The sequence below is a fragment of the Pelophylax lessonae genome (assembly GCF_965119305.1).
Source record: "Pelophylax lessonae genome assembly, chromosome: 3".
NCBI classification, from domain to species: domain Eukaryota; kingdom Metazoa; phylum Chordata; class Amphibia; order Anura; family Ranidae; genus Pelophylax; species Pelophylax lessonae.
In genome coordinates this window covers 600,079,013-600,096,310 of record NC_138770.1, presented here as the reverse complement: position 1 = coordinate 600,096,310, position 17,298 = coordinate 600,079,013, and the positions used below count along the sequence as shown (strand labels likewise).

At 41.9% G+C, this 17,298-nt stretch overlaps 1 protein-coding gene across 1 annotated transcript in view; it reads left to right on the top strand.

The window, feature by feature from the left end:
- Positions 1-17,298, top strand: part of GALNT14 (polypeptide N-acetylgalactosaminyltransferase 14) — a 773,014-nt gene that overhangs the window by 455,715 nt on the left and 300,001 nt on the right. Inside the window, exon 3 of the mRNA XM_082252551.1 lies at positions 15,708-15,806. Coding sequence (XP_082108677.1) covers positions 15,708-15,806 — 99 coding nt within the window. The remainder of the gene's footprint in view (positions 1-15,707; positions 15,807-17,298) is intronic.

Below are 17,298 nucleotides of genomic sequence, written 5' to 3'. Positions count from 1 at the left end.
GGGAACACCTAGATCTGGTGTGCCTTTGACTGAACCATAATTTTAAATATTTACATTTTGTCTTGAATTTCCCCTGAAAATGATCATTGCACTTCCTGTACCTTGAGCCCATAACTGTACAATTAAAGTGTGGGATCTAAGGCATTACTTGGACTGCTAATTTCTCCAGATTTTGAGTGAGATTTTGTGATATCACTACAGTACAGCTCACTGTTCTTCTTGCTGGAGAGGACGCTGTACCCAAGGACCTGCAATGCAAGGATCTCCCTGCTTCTGCTCCATCCCTTCTGTGGATTTGTGCTTCCTTAACCCCTCATGCTGCTTCTTGATTATTCTTCAACCAGTTGTGAGATCATTGGTCATGAGTGGGTGAGTGGGAGTTACTCTAACATGTGAAAGCATAGTCCCACATCACCAAGATGGTTGTCTCCACTAAAAGATGCAGTAAAGAACAAGGCATGGAAAGTCAGTAATGGGGAAAAGATCAGGTGCAGAGTTCACTGGCAATACTGGTGACTAGACCTATGTCCTCTGCCTGCTATTTATGGACACAGATTCTCTTTAAGATAACTTCAACTCTTCCAAGGTGGTACTGAATAAATGGTTAGTAATGGACATCTACAGATCTACAAACCATGTTTGCCTGATAAGACACCAATATTAAAGTCTTTGGGAAGCCCAGTTATTTATCTCCATGGTCTGTAATTGCATAATACGCAGTGACTTGAGAAGTTCATAATTTATATTACATTTTATGAAGACAGAGAACTGGTCTTAGATAAACTTTCATTTGTTCTCGCCTTCTGTTCCTACGTTCCTCCTGATTATAGCCTAGATTTTTCTTCCCGTCAAAAATAATAAATCTTCTGTTTTAATACATTTCAGTGTGCTAAGTCCCGTTAATGCATCTTTATTTCCTCCCTTACACTGCCTACTCTATAACCTTTTTTAGTCCTTTCTGATTCTACATCATCCATTCTTTTATAGTAAATATAAACCCAAGCAGTACAGTTTCATATAAGCTTTCATATTAGTTTACATCTTCCTTGCAGCTTCCATTAAATAATACCTTGTGATCCTGCCATAAAAGTCCATGTTTATACACTTCCTGTTATGGGGTGACAACTGTCTCCTGATCCTCCTCCTGGTATACATTGGCTGTGCTGACACACGTCGGTCACATTGTCACTATCAGGAAACCCCGTTAAGAACAAACATGTGCTGCCATTATTGAAGTGAGTGCATATGTACAGGAATCTGCTAAAGAGGCTGGAGGAGATCAGCTGCACTGAGAGGGAAAATAGGAGAAAAAAAAGTGAAATTAGTATTTTATAAAAAATAAAATATGGTAACTGTTTATGATACATGGATCTTTGGAAAATGAAATGTAAACCAGTTAGGGCTTAGGTCTACTTTAACTTCTAATAATCTCCATAAATATATTTACTCTAATCACCCTTTCTGGTGTTCTATTTATTGATAACTGACAGTAGCTAGCGGTGTCCAAGCCCACAGCATGAAGACATTACATGAATAAAAGAGTTACCACTGAAGTAACTAAATCATACCTAACATGGAATTTCTTACCAATTTATTGTAGTTATGATAGGCATATATATCACGCTGACAGTTTATGCAGTGCTTCACATACTGTACATTTACATCAACCCCTGCCCTCTAGGAGCTTACAATCTAAGGCCCCTATCCCATATACATAAATACACACATACTAGGGCCGATTTAAACTTTAAACTTCCTTTACACTGCTGTTTAGCCGCATTCACAAGATTCTATTGGCAAGAATCAACAGATTCTTGCAACTGGAATGACAGGTGCATGCAAATAGAGACAACTACTCATCCTGTACAGAGTATTGAAGGGCTAATAAAAGCCGTTGCTGTTTGCATGTAACTGCACACCAGTTACCTGCAGTTAGGTTTTGGTGTCTGAGCCTGGACACAGCCTATTAATACTTTGTTCAAGCTGAGCGGCCATAACTATTCACATGCACCAGTCATTCCAGCTGTAAGAATCCACTAATTCTTGCCATTGGAATCTGGTAAATGTAGCTAAATGGCCAATCCGATGCTGCATCTGTCCCATACCTCCACTACACTAAGAACTGAGCAATCAAAGACCACTGATTGCTTAATTTCCAGTCTTCAGTCAGAAAAGAGCTGGTGACTGTCACATCCCACGAGGCATTGTAAAACTCTGACATACAGAGACATGACTAGGCATGATAGGAATTGTAGCTCCTGAACAACTAGAGGACCATAGTTTGAGGAACCCTGATCTAAACCATTGCATTGTAACTCTGGCTGTATGTTTAAGGTCGTTGTCCTATTGGAAGGTGAACCTCTGCCCCAGTCTCACATCTTTTGCAGACTCTAACAGGTTATCTTCTAAGGTTGCCCTGTATTTGGCTCCGTCCATCTTCCCATCAACTCTGACAATCATAGCATTTTGCTTTTATGCCATAAAGTTCAATTTTAGTCTCATCTGACCAGAGCACCTTCTTCCACATGTTTGATTTTTTCCACATGGCTTCTCCCAAACTGCAAATGGAATTTCTTTTTTTTTAATGGCATTTCTTATGGCTTTCTTTCAACAATTTTGATTTGTGGAGTGTACAACTAATAGTTGTCCTGTGGACAGATTCTCCCACCTGAGCTGTGGATCTCTGCAGCTCCTCCATAGTTACCATGGGCCTCTTGGCTGCTTCTCTGATTAATTCTCCTTGCCCGACCTGTCAGTTTAGGTGGACTGGCATGTCTTGGAAGAATTGCAGTTGTGCCATACTCTTTCCATTTACGAATGATGGATTGAACAGTGCTCCGTGAGATGTTCGAAGCTTGGGATATTTTTTTTATAACCTAACCCTTCTTTAAACTTCTCCACAACTTTATCCCTGACCTTTCTGGTGTGTTCCTTGGCCTTCATGATGCTGTTAGTTCACTATGGTTCTCTAACAAACCTCTGAGAGCTTCACAGAACAGCTGTATTTATACTGAGATTAAATTACACACACGTGGACTCCTTTACTAATTAGGTGACTTCTGAAGGCAATTGTTTCCACTAGATCTTAGTTAGGGGTATTAGAGTAAAGGGTCTGAATACAAATGCACGCCACACTTTTCAGATATTCATTTGTGAAATATTTTGAAAACCATTTATCATTTTCCTTCTACTTCACAATTATGTGCCTATTTGTGTCGGTCTATCACTTAAAACCCCAATAAAAAACATTCACGTTTTTGGTTGTAACATGACAAAGTGTGGAAAATGTCATGGGGTATGAATACTTTTTCAAGGCACTGTGTCTAAAAAGCCACTATATTACCTTTCATGGCAGTGTTCCAATGTATCACACTGTATTTAGTGAACTCTATCGGCAAAACCAAATTTTTAAATTCTTGTCAAAAGCCACTTTATCATCATTATCCCGCCTGTTAAAAAATGTCTCATAAGGTAAGGACAGCCGAGCTTTACCAAGCTGCAATAGTATGTGGAAAGTGGAAAAAAAAAATCATAAAACGATAAGAAAAGAGTCTGAATGGATGTCATTATTCACACTCAGGTAGAACTATTTTTTTCTGCAGCGATTATGACACATTACATTATAATGCACGGTGATCACTTATCCGCAGACTTAATAAGAAACAAGCTGACAGCTCCCTCTTACAATACGTACATTAAAATGTATAGGAACGCACAGCACAATGCCAAGACTTGCAGCTGTAACAATGTTAACAATAGGCATTGAAAGCTGCATAAATATACAGTGGAATTGTAGCAGAATGCAGTGTGAATTTGCTGCGATCAAGGAAAACGGTGATAATAAAAATATAATGAGGCTTTGTCGTTTAACAAATTAGAAAAAAAATAAAAATCTTGGTGACACATTTATGTAACTGTCAGCGAGCGCAGAGGTAATTCCGCTTGTAAAACAATCAGCGGGAATGGTTACTTTTCTTTAAATACATCATACTGATGAAGGTTTAAAGCCTAACGGTTTATTTGCTGCAATAGCTGGGCCAAGATGACAGGGAACTCAGGATTTTGTTTTGTGATGGAAAGGGGGATACAAAAGATTACAGTCAAGGAAGTGGTACAGGATCTTCAAGAGATTTGACTCTACTTTCCCACTGTGGAGATTCTGTACTCTGGTGGGAAATGTTCCAGAGTCTGGGAAAAGAGCTTCTGTTGATGAGGTGTGGAGGTCATTCATTGGAAGCAGCTTAGGCTGGCCATACACTATACAATTTTCTTGTTCAACTTTCCTTTAGATTTACCAAAACCATGTAATATAGGGTCAAGCCTACAAACTTTCAATTTGTATGCAATCAGGCAGGCCCTTGTACTACATAGTTTAAGGTAAATCTAAAGGAAATTGAATAAGAAAATTGTATAGTGTATGGCCAGCCTAAGTAAGAAGGATTCAGTTTTGAGTAGAAAAGGAGAGCAATCAAGGGCAGCCATATGTGTTTGTGGCGATTCATCTGGAAAATAATGGTCATGCAACTAAAAAGGTGGACATAGACCATTAACCACTTAAGCCCCTGAGGATTTGGCTGCTAAAAGACCAGGGGGTATTTTGCGATTCGGCACTGCGTGACTTTAACGGACAATTGCGCGGTCGTGCGACACTGTACCTAAACAAATTTGACGTCCTTTTTTTCCCACAAACAGAGCTTTCTTTTGGAGGTATTTGATCACCTGTGCGATTTTTTGATCACGCGCTATAAACAAAAAAAGAGCGTCAATCTTGCAAAAATAACAATATTTTTCACATTTTTTTATATGAAATTCCCCCCAAAAAAAAGTAAAAATCAAAATTTTTTAACATTTTCGGCCAATTTGTTTTATGCTACATATGTTTGGTAAAAAAAAATCGCAAAAAGCGTATTTTGATTGGTTTGCGCAAAAGTTATCGCGTTTACTAAAAAAGGGAAAGATTTTTGTCATTTTTGTTGTTTTTTTTTTTTTAACACGTAATGGCTAAAATTGTGTACCTGATCTGCTGATCAAGAAGTTTTTGTGATCTGCATTTCAAGCGAAACGAAACCCTTATATCGTTTTCAGCCAAGAAACTTCTTGACTTCTGTTTGATCTTTAACTGCCACGATGCTGCTCATGTGGTCAATTATGACACCAGCCTTTTGATGGTTTGACAGTTTAATTGACAGCACAAGCAATGTGACAGTTACAGTCCTGCTTTTTGCAACAGTTTAAATCAATGGGCTTAGTTCCACTTTCAGTAAAGTTGCCAAAGAGACACTGCCACTTTGCACATTCAGGACAAGATATACTCACCCATCTCATCGCCTTTCTTCCTCACTTCAGTTCTGTGATGAAGCAAAGCTTTCATATATTGGTAAGCAGGTGCCCTACCCTATGTGAGGGTGCTCAGGCCTGAGAAGGCCAATCATCAGGCCTATACACTTTCAGGCCATCAGGCTGCCATGGGCAGTGACAGCATCCATACTGGTAAGCTTTAACACCAGTGCTTTCCCAAAGTAGACCCCTGCATTAGAGGCGGTGATGGAGCATGATTCTCTGAGTATCAATTCCTCAGTGGAAGGAGAGGGATAATCTGATGGGGGGCACTCAGACATCTGTGACTTCATTGTTTCTAGCTGTACTACCAAAATAATCTGTGTAGCAAGAAATAAAGTAAGCTGTGGTTGAGAAGGCTGGAAATGTGGGTGCTAGGTGTGGTGTGAAAAGGCTGCCTAAATGCAGACAAACCAGAAGACAAAAGGGGGTTTCCCTGGTTCTAGGCCCTGGGAAGGGGTCAAATATGATTGGAGGAGGATGCCTCAGGCTTTTTAGATTGAGCTAAGAGACTCAGGCATGAAGATTAGTTTGTGTCTGCAGAGGGATGGAGCTGAGACTTATATACCTCGCTCAGAGAACCTACTGAACGTACTGGAAGTTCCCAGTGCTATGAGACTTGTCTAAGCTCTGAAGATGTGTGTTATGTTGTCCCCTTCACTTTACATATGGCCTTTTGAACTCATCATCGAACATCTCTCACTGTCAACCAGGTCTTACAACCAGTCAAAACAGGAATACCGGTTTCCAACATTTAAGGTTGAACCTCAACCAAACATTATTTTATTTTGGATTGAGTGGTGATGGCGCATAACAAAGGCTTATCTCACCTTGCTGCAACAAAAAGGTGGCAGTACATCAGCAGTACTGAGATGCAACATAGAATGAAAATAGGTGAACATCATAATTTTATTTTTTAAAAATGTCAGTTTAGGATACACCGGGCTTTTAACAAGCTAACTTTCATCTAGTTAGGGTTTACATCTACTTCAAAGAAAAGATGTGGAGTCAAAAATAAACCTCGACTCCCCAGAACAGTACTAATGTGTGGCAAACTTTCTGGTGGATTGGGAGTACCCAACTTTGCCAAAAATTACCAAGTGACTGGCCCAAGTCATGCTGTACCATGCCACCAGTGAGTCCCCTCTATGTGTAGGACTCGAAGTTATAGATATAGACCCAGTAACTGTTGACAACCTTCCTCGGCTCAGATGGTCGGAACAAAATTTATGCTAAATAGTACAGCATTTCTGGGTTGAGGTCTTTCAGATCCTTTTAACCCTAATGGGCATTCCTATAGACCCGAACCCAACATTTGCGCTGCTAAATTATTGCTCTTTAAATCCTACGAGAATCTTAAAATTGAAACTTTCCCTGCAGGTCACAATGGCATCTAAGCAAATCTTTGCCAGAACCTAGAAAACCCCAGCACTATGAATATTGAAAACCAAAAACAGAATCACACAAGCCATGATTCATAGAAAAATTGAGGCACCCTTGCTTGAAGTCTCTAAGCATGTAAGGATTTGGCAGCTATGGGTAGATAACTTAATACCCCCTGGCTTTGATTCCACCTGGCTGTAGTCATAACTTCCCTCTCACCTACAGGGCTGTAGCCGTCCCAGATGTGTGCAACTGATTTTCTTCTCCAAATTCACAATTCCTTATTTACCCCCACTTTCTCTCCTCTATTCCTTGGTATATATCACTTGGTTGTTAGTGTTAATTATGCACCTTGCTGATTTTGGAATGTCTGGTTTATGGCATATAAAGCCTCGTACACACGCAACGAATTTCTGCCGACCGGTCGTCCGTCTTTTATCCAGAGTGGTGTCTGTTGGTTGGAATGTGCTCTAGACTGCACACAAATTTTCCCGCACGACAGAATTCTACTTCAGAAGATATGTCATGTGTTGGATTGCTTTGTATGTGTTCTTTCATCTCTGAGCATGCCTAGTCTTGCTCTTAAGATTTTTCCCCATCGAAATCTGTACCGACTGCACAAAAATCAGACGTGTTTTGACGGAGGACAAAAATTGTATAGCCTGCACACCAGGATTTTTTCGGCCGAAAAGTCGGAGTCGGTTGTCGAGAGCACCATACTAACAAGCCGAAAATCGGCAGATCGGTCGTCGGACGAAAATTCCCGGCCGAATTTCCACTCGTGTGTACGGGCCTTTAGTGTCTGATAACCATCACTGTTCTTGTCCTATAGGGCGTGATGCCCTTGTTGCTAATGTTCTGTAACTTAAAATGTAACACTATGTAACTCTATGATCTGAATCATTTAACTGTGACTTGTGTAGTAATGTCGGTGCGATGCCCACTTCAACCTGTAAAAAGACCATCTCCACCAATGTTTGTACAATGCTTGCTTGTTCCAAAAAAAAAAAGATTGAACAAGAAAGTGGTGAGAGAACCTTCCAAAGTTACCTTCTGTCCTTCTGATGTCTAAATATTCACTAGACTGGCAGCCTTTGGAAATAAGCATAACATTCACATTGCTACTGACACACAGCATCAGTGGAATCCATTATACCATCTCATGTCATAATTAAAAAGTTGCTGATCTTCCTTGGTAAGACACTGCCGCATTCGTAAAGTCATTGCTTCACAAACGAACTGATGAAAGTAATAAAATATTTAAGAGAATTTTGCTTTGTGTAAAGAAGATTAATTTGGCTGCTCCATACAAAAAGCTTTGATGTGAAGGAAGTCAATTTTAGACGCCGAATCCACAAAGCTTTGAAAGAGCGTTAAATGAAAACTTTGATGGTTATACAACGGATATTGTCACCGGTTGGGGCTGACACCTACCCCCACCAATCTGGGGGAATCGTCTCACTACTTTCAGTTTTTCAGTTAGATTTTGAAATGTTTTTTTTTCTCCTTCATTTTTTTACACCCGCAAACTATGTGAGCATTGGCATCAGAGCTGTGAGGAGAGATGGAAATACATTTCATCACCTGCATGAGGTGGAAGCAGAGGTGATAGATTCCTCTGCTCAATCTTGTAGTAGAAGTTTGAAATCAAGCCAGTATTTTTTACCATTGGGGAGAATTTCTTAACTCTTCCTGTCATGGGAACAGCAAAGTAAAGGAAGTGTATTCAATGAAATGGTAAGGATTAACCACTTGCCGACCGCCGCATGACAATTTACGGCGGCAGTCAGCCCCTCACAGGCAAAGCGACGTAGGGCTACGTCACTAGCCTGTGAGGCTCTAGGGAGCGAGCACGCGCCGCCGGAGGTGCGCTCCCGCGCGGTCACGGAATCTACCGCGCGTGTGCCTGGCGGACCCGATGTCCGCCGGGCACTCGCAATCGTCCGTTACACCGGGAGAAAGGCAGGCGGCTAATGTAAACAAAGCCGCCTGTCATTCTTCCCTGTGTAAGAATGGTGATCAAACGGTTCTGCTATGTAGGACCGTTGATCTCTGTTCTTACACATCAAGCCACAGCCAATCACAGTTAGAAACATGCCCCTAGGACACACATAACCCCTCCCCCTCAAAAAAAAGTTAACCCCGTCACTGCCAGTGTCATTTTTACAGTAACAGTGCATATGTATAGCACTGATTACTGCAGTAATGTCACTGGTAACCCCAAAAGTGTCAAAAATGTCAGTCAAGGGTCCGATCTGTCCACCCCAATGTCGCAGTCCCACAAAAAAAATTGCAGATCGCCGCCATTACGCGTTAAAAAAAAAGCAACAAAAATCTTTCCCTTTGTTAGTAAACGCAATAACTTTTGTGCAAACCAATCAAAATACGCTTTTTGCGATTTTTTTTTTTTTACCAAACATATGGTAAAAGAAAAAAATGTCCCAAAATGTTAAAAAATTTTGATTTTTACATTTTTTTGGGGAATTTCATATAAAAAAATTTGAAAAATATTGTTATTTTTGCAAAATTGACGCTCTTTTTTTTGTTTATATCGCATGACCAAAAAACGCACAGGTGATCAAATACCACCAAAAGAAAGCTCTGTTTGTGGGAAAAAAAGGACATCAAATTTGTTTAGGTACAGTGTCGCACGACCGCGCAATTGTCCGTTAAAGTCACACAGTGCCCAATCGCAAAATAGGCCCTGGTCAGGAAGGGTGTAAAATCTTCCAGGGCTTAAGTGGTTAATAACAACTTCTTGTTAGAAGAATATGGAAGAGTTAGAACCTCTGTCAGTCTTTTTTTCTTTTAATTTTAATTTTTATTTTGTTTATTGAACTTAAACAGCACAAGTATGAAAGTATGTGAAGTTAAAGACGTACAATGGGTATGTGAAGTCATTTGGATACAGACATGCATACAGTAGTTTGCCAGAGGCTTGCTTCCCTAATCACTGTAATAAAGGGCACCTTGACCCCCTTTCTCCCAGGACAATTTTCAGCTTTCAGTGCTGTTGCACTTTGAATGACAATTGCGCAGTCATGCAACACTGTACCCAAACTACATTTTTATTATTTTGTTCACCCATATAGAGCTTTTTTTTTTGGTGGTATTTATTCACCACTGGGTTTTTATTTTTTGCTAAATAATCGAAAAAAGGATGAAAATAAAAAAAAAAAGTGCTTTTCTGAGTTTCTGTTATAAAATTTTGAAAATAAATAATTGCTCTTCAAAAATTTAGCCCAAAACGTATTCTGCTACATTTCTTTGGTGAAAATAACCCAAATCAGTGTATATTATTTAATCTGTGTGAAAGTTATAGAGTCTACAATCTATGATATACATCTGAAAATTGATCAATCCTGATGAAAACTGTTTTGTTGTGATTAGCTGTGATTGATCAAAGCTAATCACATGGAACAGATGGGCTGTGATTAGCCCTGTCTGTACCGTGTGATTAAATTGACCAATCACAGGCAGCTAGCAACACAATTGTACACAATGGATGGCATGAAAGGAAGCCATCCATTGTGTACAACTGTCATGTGACCTGCTGTGATTCGTCAAGGTGGTCACATGGTACCGTCAGCGAGCCGGTACTCTGATCGTTCATTGGCTGTGTCCCTTGGCCGGTGACAGATTGCGCAATAGGTGCTTTCTGACAGGATGTCATATGACCTCAAAGGCTCAAAGACATTGGATACTACATCTGTCAATCACAGCCAGTGAGAAGGGAAGGGAGGTGGGGATGAGCCACGCTCTGTGTGTCTAAGCCAGTTCGGAAGGGAACCCGCACAAATTTCCCATAGGAAGCGATTTGCTATGGTGGGCACTTGGCAAGGGTAGGCCAACGGCGCCGATGGGGGACCTATAAGTAGGAGAATTGGGGTTGCTCTCTGCAAAATCACTACACAGAGGTTTTTTATTTTAAAAAAATAATGATAATGGTTTACAATTACTTTAAAGCAGAATTGCTTGTGGCCAATCACTAGGGGCTCACTCCAGACTGGTATACTGAATACATGCAGTGAAGTTCCTTCTTCCCCTCACTGGGTACAAACAGGAGTTGTCTATGATGTCCCTAGACTGTCCAACCCTCCCTCCAGGCATACCTGCCCTTAACCACTTTACCACCGGAGGATTTTGCTGTCTTCCGTCCAGGCCACTTTTTGCGATTCGGCGCTGTGCGACTTCAACTGACAATTGCACGGTCGTGCGACGCCGTACCCAAACAAAATTTACGTCCTTTTTTTCCCACAAACAGAGCTTTCTTTTGGTGGTATTTGATCACCTGTGGGATTTTTACTTTTTGCGCTATAAACAAAAAAAGAGCGTTTATTTTGAAAAAATAACAATATTTTTAACATTTTTTTATATGAAATTCCCCCCAAAAAAGATGTAAAAACCAATTTTTTTAAAAATTTTTGGCCAATTTGTTTTCTGCTACCTATGTTTGGTAAAAAAAAATCGCAATAAGCGTATTTTGATTGGTTTGCGCAAAAGTTATTGCGTTTACTAACAAAGGGAAAGATTTCTGTCATTTTTGGTGTTTTTTTTTTTAACGCGTAATGGCGGCGATCTGCGATTTTTTTTGTGGGACTGCGACATTGCGGCGGACAGATCGGACCCTTGACTGACATTTTTGACACTTTTGGGGGTACCAGTGACATTACTGCAGTAATCAGTGCTATATATATGCACTGTTACTGTAAAAATGACACTGGCAGGGAAGGGGTTAATTTTATTGGAGAGGGAGGGGTTAATGTATGCCTGGTGCTTACTGACGTGTAGGGGGGGAGGTGACTGAGTGAGTCATGGACAGATCGAATGTCCAGCTATGCTGAACAGTCCGATCTGTCACTCCCTGTCACTATGGAGATCCGCCCGCTTGTGTTTACACAGGCGGGCGGAACTCCACACTGGATCCCCGGCGATCGGGGCAGAGCAGCGGCGATCGCCGCTGCTCCTCCCCTGGCCCGACTCCCGCTGTGAATGAAAACAGCGGGAGCGAGCCTCCGGCGGCGCACAAGCGCCGCCCAGAAGGGGGAGTGTCTGACGACGTTAATACTACGTCGTCAGACGATAACGAACCACTTTGCCGCAGTAGTACTACCGTACTCAGACGGCAAGTGGTTAATCTATTCATTCTTATATGTGCTCTTACTATGGGGGCTTCTAAAATTTAGAGTTAGGAGCACAGTATATACAGAAGTCCCTTGGCGTGGGCAATGCATATTTTTACAAATGTGAGCAAACAAAACCCTCTGTTTTTAACGTAAACTGTTAGACAAGGCCAATTTGGTTGTTTTGCAAGCTGGTCGGTAAATGTGCTGGGAAATCTTTTGCTGGTTTGTGATGTGCATTGCCCTTCCATGTGCACCTTGCTACAAAGGCCAGTTATATGTTGGGGTGGTTGCCACTCTTTTGTACCCCAAGATGGTGCCTGGAGTTCATGGAGACACACTAGTGCCAGGCCTGACTTCCCCCTAGAAGAAAGAACAAAAGAACTTAAATTAAGGAACTAAGGACATGTGGGGGGCTTCTAGTGGTGAACTTGGCCTTAACACCCTGCTAGAAGATTTTGTGAAACTGTTAAATACATGCATTATATGACATAATACAGAGGCAAACATACACTGGGTATAAAAGCTGTCATTTTGACCAGGAGGTCCACGTCTTTCAGATTTACACACACACACACCACACACAAACAGGGTCTGTGTTTTTTTTCTTCTCAGCAAGCACAAAGGAGTGTATGATATCTAGAAGGAAGAGGCTGGATTCATGTCATATAGTTATTGTGTTCAGAACTGTGTGATATATAAATAAAAGTGGAAACACTTTTTATTGAATACAGAGTTGAGGAGGGTTAGGACTTCTTGATGATTATTTTTGCTATCTATGACAACTTTGGAAGATTCTACACACCTGCAGTCCCAGTGACACAACAGGGAAGGACAGGAAAAATGCAGCATGATTGCACCGTGTCGCGATGGCTTAGCACATTATGCTGTGGTACATTGCTATTAATGAAGTGTCATTTTTGTACACTTCAAATAAAGTTTGTACAAAAAAAAGGGACCTGAATTCTGCACCACATTGCCCCCTATCACAACCTCCAATGTAGTGGAATGGCCAGGCAGGAGCATAGGTCACTCTCTCTGGGGACAACCAATCATAGGTCACAGGGATATCCAGTGTATAACCATGGAAATAAAAAGGGGAAACACTCCCATAGTGCATTACCAATGTATAACTTTAATAAATAAAAAGGGATGCACTCACATGTAAAAACTTTGTATGTTAGCGGAACAAACAATAACATGCAGCCACAGCGTTCCTGCAGAACATTCCTCCTCGGATGGTGGGTCACCCGGCAGTATAGTGGAGAGCTAACGCTGATGATCCATCTAAACACCAGGGACCAATACGAACTCTCACACCGTCAGGATAAACCACTACATGTTTCGTGATAACTCACGTCCTCTTAAGGACCAACCCCCAGAGGGGGTAATGCACTATGGGAGTGTTTCCCCTTTTTATTTCCATGGTTATACACTGGATATCCCTGTGACCTATGATTGGTTGTCCCCGGAGAGAGTGACCTATGCTCCTACCTGGCCATTCCACTACATTGGAGGATCTCTCTTTCATATGAGCGTTCAGCCCCCTATAATCTAGTGGCAAGAGCTATTTGATAAGGAGCCATCTCTCACTATATTGTCTGGTGGATTCATTTCTACTCCTGGGCACACCTGATCTTCACCTTTCTTCATTTGTTTGGAGCTTTTCCTTTCCTGGGAATCTGTTTCAGCCAATACCTTCCTTTGTGGCCTTCAGTGTTCATTTTTTGGACTGTATATGTTAACATCATACTTTGATTCAGTATAGGTGTTTGTCATTCATAATTTAGCGCTACACCATTCTTTTTTTATTACTGTATAAATTCAATATGTTGGAGGAAAGCTGGAATCAAAATTTCTTCACATTTTATCCCCAAGTCCAAGGGTCTCCAAACTTTCCAAACAGAGGGCCAGTTTACTACCCCTCAGAAAATAAAGGGGCCAGACTGTGACTTTTGGGAGTCAAAGTAAATACAGCCTCAGGCTTGGTGGTCAGTGGGAGTAAAACAATTACATAGCACCTGTGGTCAATAGGAGGGGAAATAGTGTCCCGTGATTGGTATTTGTGGGCGGAATGGTGCCTCCATCATTGGTGTCAAGGGGAGAAACAGTACCCCATTACTGGTATTAGTGGGAGAAATTGTGCCTCATCATTGGTGTCAGTCAGGGCCATCTTACTGAATGGGCACGCTGGGCAGTTGCCCAGGGGCCCCACTTCCCTGGGCGCCCACCTGCCCAGCGACCCAGCCCTAACCAAGCATTAGTCCCAACTCCTGTGTGCATCCGGTTGCCAAACTTAGCAGGTGGCAAGCTGATGTCAGGCCACTTAAGCCATGGAGGGGAGCCCACAACTGCAGGAATGCCTGTCTGCCTCCATGGGAACAGGCACACACAGGACAGTCGAGACTGACTCCCATCCGTGTGTGTGTTAGCCGAACACAGCCGCCGAACTTGGAAGTTTTTTCATTTGTCTTGCACTGCTGCACCAATAAATATAGCCTTATCGATAATATGCATTTTTATTCTGGTGGGTGATTGTGTAGGCAGGGCCTCAGTTCACTGCATTGCCCAGGGGCCTTTAATGCTCTTAAGATGGCACTGGTGTCAGTGGGAGGATTAGTGCCTCATATCAGTTAGTGCAGTGGTTCTCGACTCCGGTCCTCAGGACCCACTAACAGGCCAGATTTTAAGTATCATCTTGGGGAGATGCAGACTAGAGTACTGCAATCACTGAGCAGCAAAATATATCACCTGCGATGTATTTCAGTTATCTTGCAAACCTGCCTGTTAGTGGATCCTGAGGCCAGGAGTTGAGAACTACTGAGTTGGAGGAATAGTGCAACAAGTGCCGGATAAAGGCAAGCAAAGGGCCGCATCTGGCCTGCGTGCCACAGTTTGGTGACCCCTGTACAAATGGCCTTGGAATGCACAATTCTGTTATGTACGTAAGCAGCTTTAGGCCCCTTTCACACATATGGTCCATTTAGATCCGCCTGTACGTTTTTCAGGCGGATCTAAATGGATGCCCCATGCATCTCTATGGGGCATCGGATGTCAGCGGAGGCATGTCCGCTGATATCCGTTCCGATCCTGTCCGCCAAATCCGGATGGACGGAAACCCTATTTTCCATCCGGCTTGTGGATCAGATTGGATGAGAACGGACAGGCGGTCTGTTCTCATCCGATTCCCCCATAGAGGACAGCGGGGATCTGAAACCTCCGTCTCTGCTCAGCGGAGATCGTGGATCGATCCCCGCTGAGAAAAACGGAGTCAATAAAGTGAAACGACAAACTACACTTTTTCTTTTTAATTGGATATAGTGGAGAATAGTTAGAATTTTTGCTTTCTGTGTCCCTGTTGAGGAGATTATCCCTTACTTATTGTTAAGGTGAGAAATAGTCATGAAACAGGAGTTTAGGGGGAATCTACAATTTTTTAGAGTAGATTGAAAAAAATGTTTGATCTCTCTAGGTTTTTACTGCTATCTCTTACTCCTTTGGAGTCATTTTTCTTACTTCCTGTGCTGGTGATAATTGTCACCATGGCAGGAAGTGAGGGTGAATTTTCCTAAAGGGGAGACAGAGAGCAATAAAAGCCTGATAGATTTTCCATCTCTTCCCTTTTCTACTAAAATGAAACAACAAAAAAGTTTTAGGGCTCTAAGCACTAGTGTAGCATATTAAACTTTGGCTTTACCAACTTAAAAAAAAAGTAAGAAAATTGTTTCCTTTCAAAGAAGAGGACGCTTTACTGCTGAGAGATAAATGGGACTTTAACTAGTCAGAAGTTATGTTTGAAAATGATGAGCTGTAAATCTGTGATGGCTTTGCTTACAGCGTAATTGCTTTCTCTCTCCTTTTCAGATGTACAGAATTGCACTACTCATCGGATCTTCCACCCACAAGCGTCATTATAACTTTTCACAACGAGGCGAGATCGACGCTTCTGAGAACCATCAGAAGGTAAGATTTATGTTGCGACAAGAGGGTGCCCTATGCTTCCAAATAGCGAGGCACATGAGAAACTTTTATCGAAGTTACCTTTCTCAGAGGTGACACTGCAGGCTATCGCTTGAAAGGCTGCTAATTAACACACATCATGGGAAAAAGAAAAAAAAAAAGAGAGAAAATGCTACGCGATGACAGTTAGGTTGAGGGTGGTGGGGAATGTGACAGTTTGTGAAAAGGATCAGGTGACATTTTCCCTTGCACTGTCTGTCTATGCGTAGGGAGAAAAACTGAGCAATTAGCGCAAGAAAAAAAAGAATGGAAAGAGCAACAAAGTGAATGTAAACATTAAAAATGCTGGAGCGTACCGTATATGATGGAGGCTTTAAATATAACTGTACACAAAGAAATGTAAAGACTGCCATTACCAATCTCACTTTTAAGGTAATAACCCATAGTTGCCAAGTGTCGCGGGCACTGCGGAGAGTAGCAGCAGGGTGCCAAGTGCTGGGATGTTCTGTTATCCCAACCTGTAATTATGGCAGACTGTCAGGCAGAGTGATCCTCAGCCTGAATGGAAGTATACGTAGATCCAGCTTTTAGCAAAGGGCAGCAGTGTGGGAACTTTCTAATAGGTAAGTAACTATGAACATCAACAGTATGAAGTTTATTTGTCACTGAAACCAATGACAAGAGCTAATTTATCCAACTGACACCAACTAGATAGATAGAACTTATTATATCCCAGTGACAACAACAGTGAGACCTATTTTATCCCACTGACACCAACGATGAGGCATTTTTATCCCCCTGACACCAACGATGAGACCAATTTATCCCACTGACACCTGCATAGGTGTGCACACAGGGTGTGCCAGGTGTGCCCAGGCACACCCTAATCCCCTGTGCAGCACAGATTCCCCCTACTGCTCTGGCTCCCCTCCTCCTTACCCCCACAGCTCTTCTGGCTTCCCTCCTCTCCTCTCCAGCCGGCTGTTGCTGTGGGGAGGTTTTAGGATGAGTGGGGAAAGGGGTCGGTAAATATATAATTTACCGGCCCCCTCCCTTTCTGAATGAACATCATGAGGTGTGTTTGAGCTTTGTTGTGCACACCCTAAGGGATTAGGCTGCACACACCTAAGGACACCTGCGATAAGACTTATTTTATCCCACTGATACTTACAATGTGACCGTTTTTTTCCCTCGAACACCAACAATGGGACTTCATTTTTTCCACCTTCACCAGCAATGGAACTATTTTAAACCACGGGCACCAATTCTGGGGCTTATTTTTCTCCCACTTTCTCGTTAGTGTATCCACAAGCCCTATTGTGTCTATTTTGTTCCTATTTTGTCTTCTCAACCAGTTCTGTAATGGATGGTCAGTCCCATCAAGCTATGCTTTTTCTCCGGTTGTTAAGCTGGTCCCTCACCGAATCCATCACGTACACAGTTCTAGATCAGTGGTAAAGTATTGCACATGAGGACATTAAGGGCCTTGCTTAAA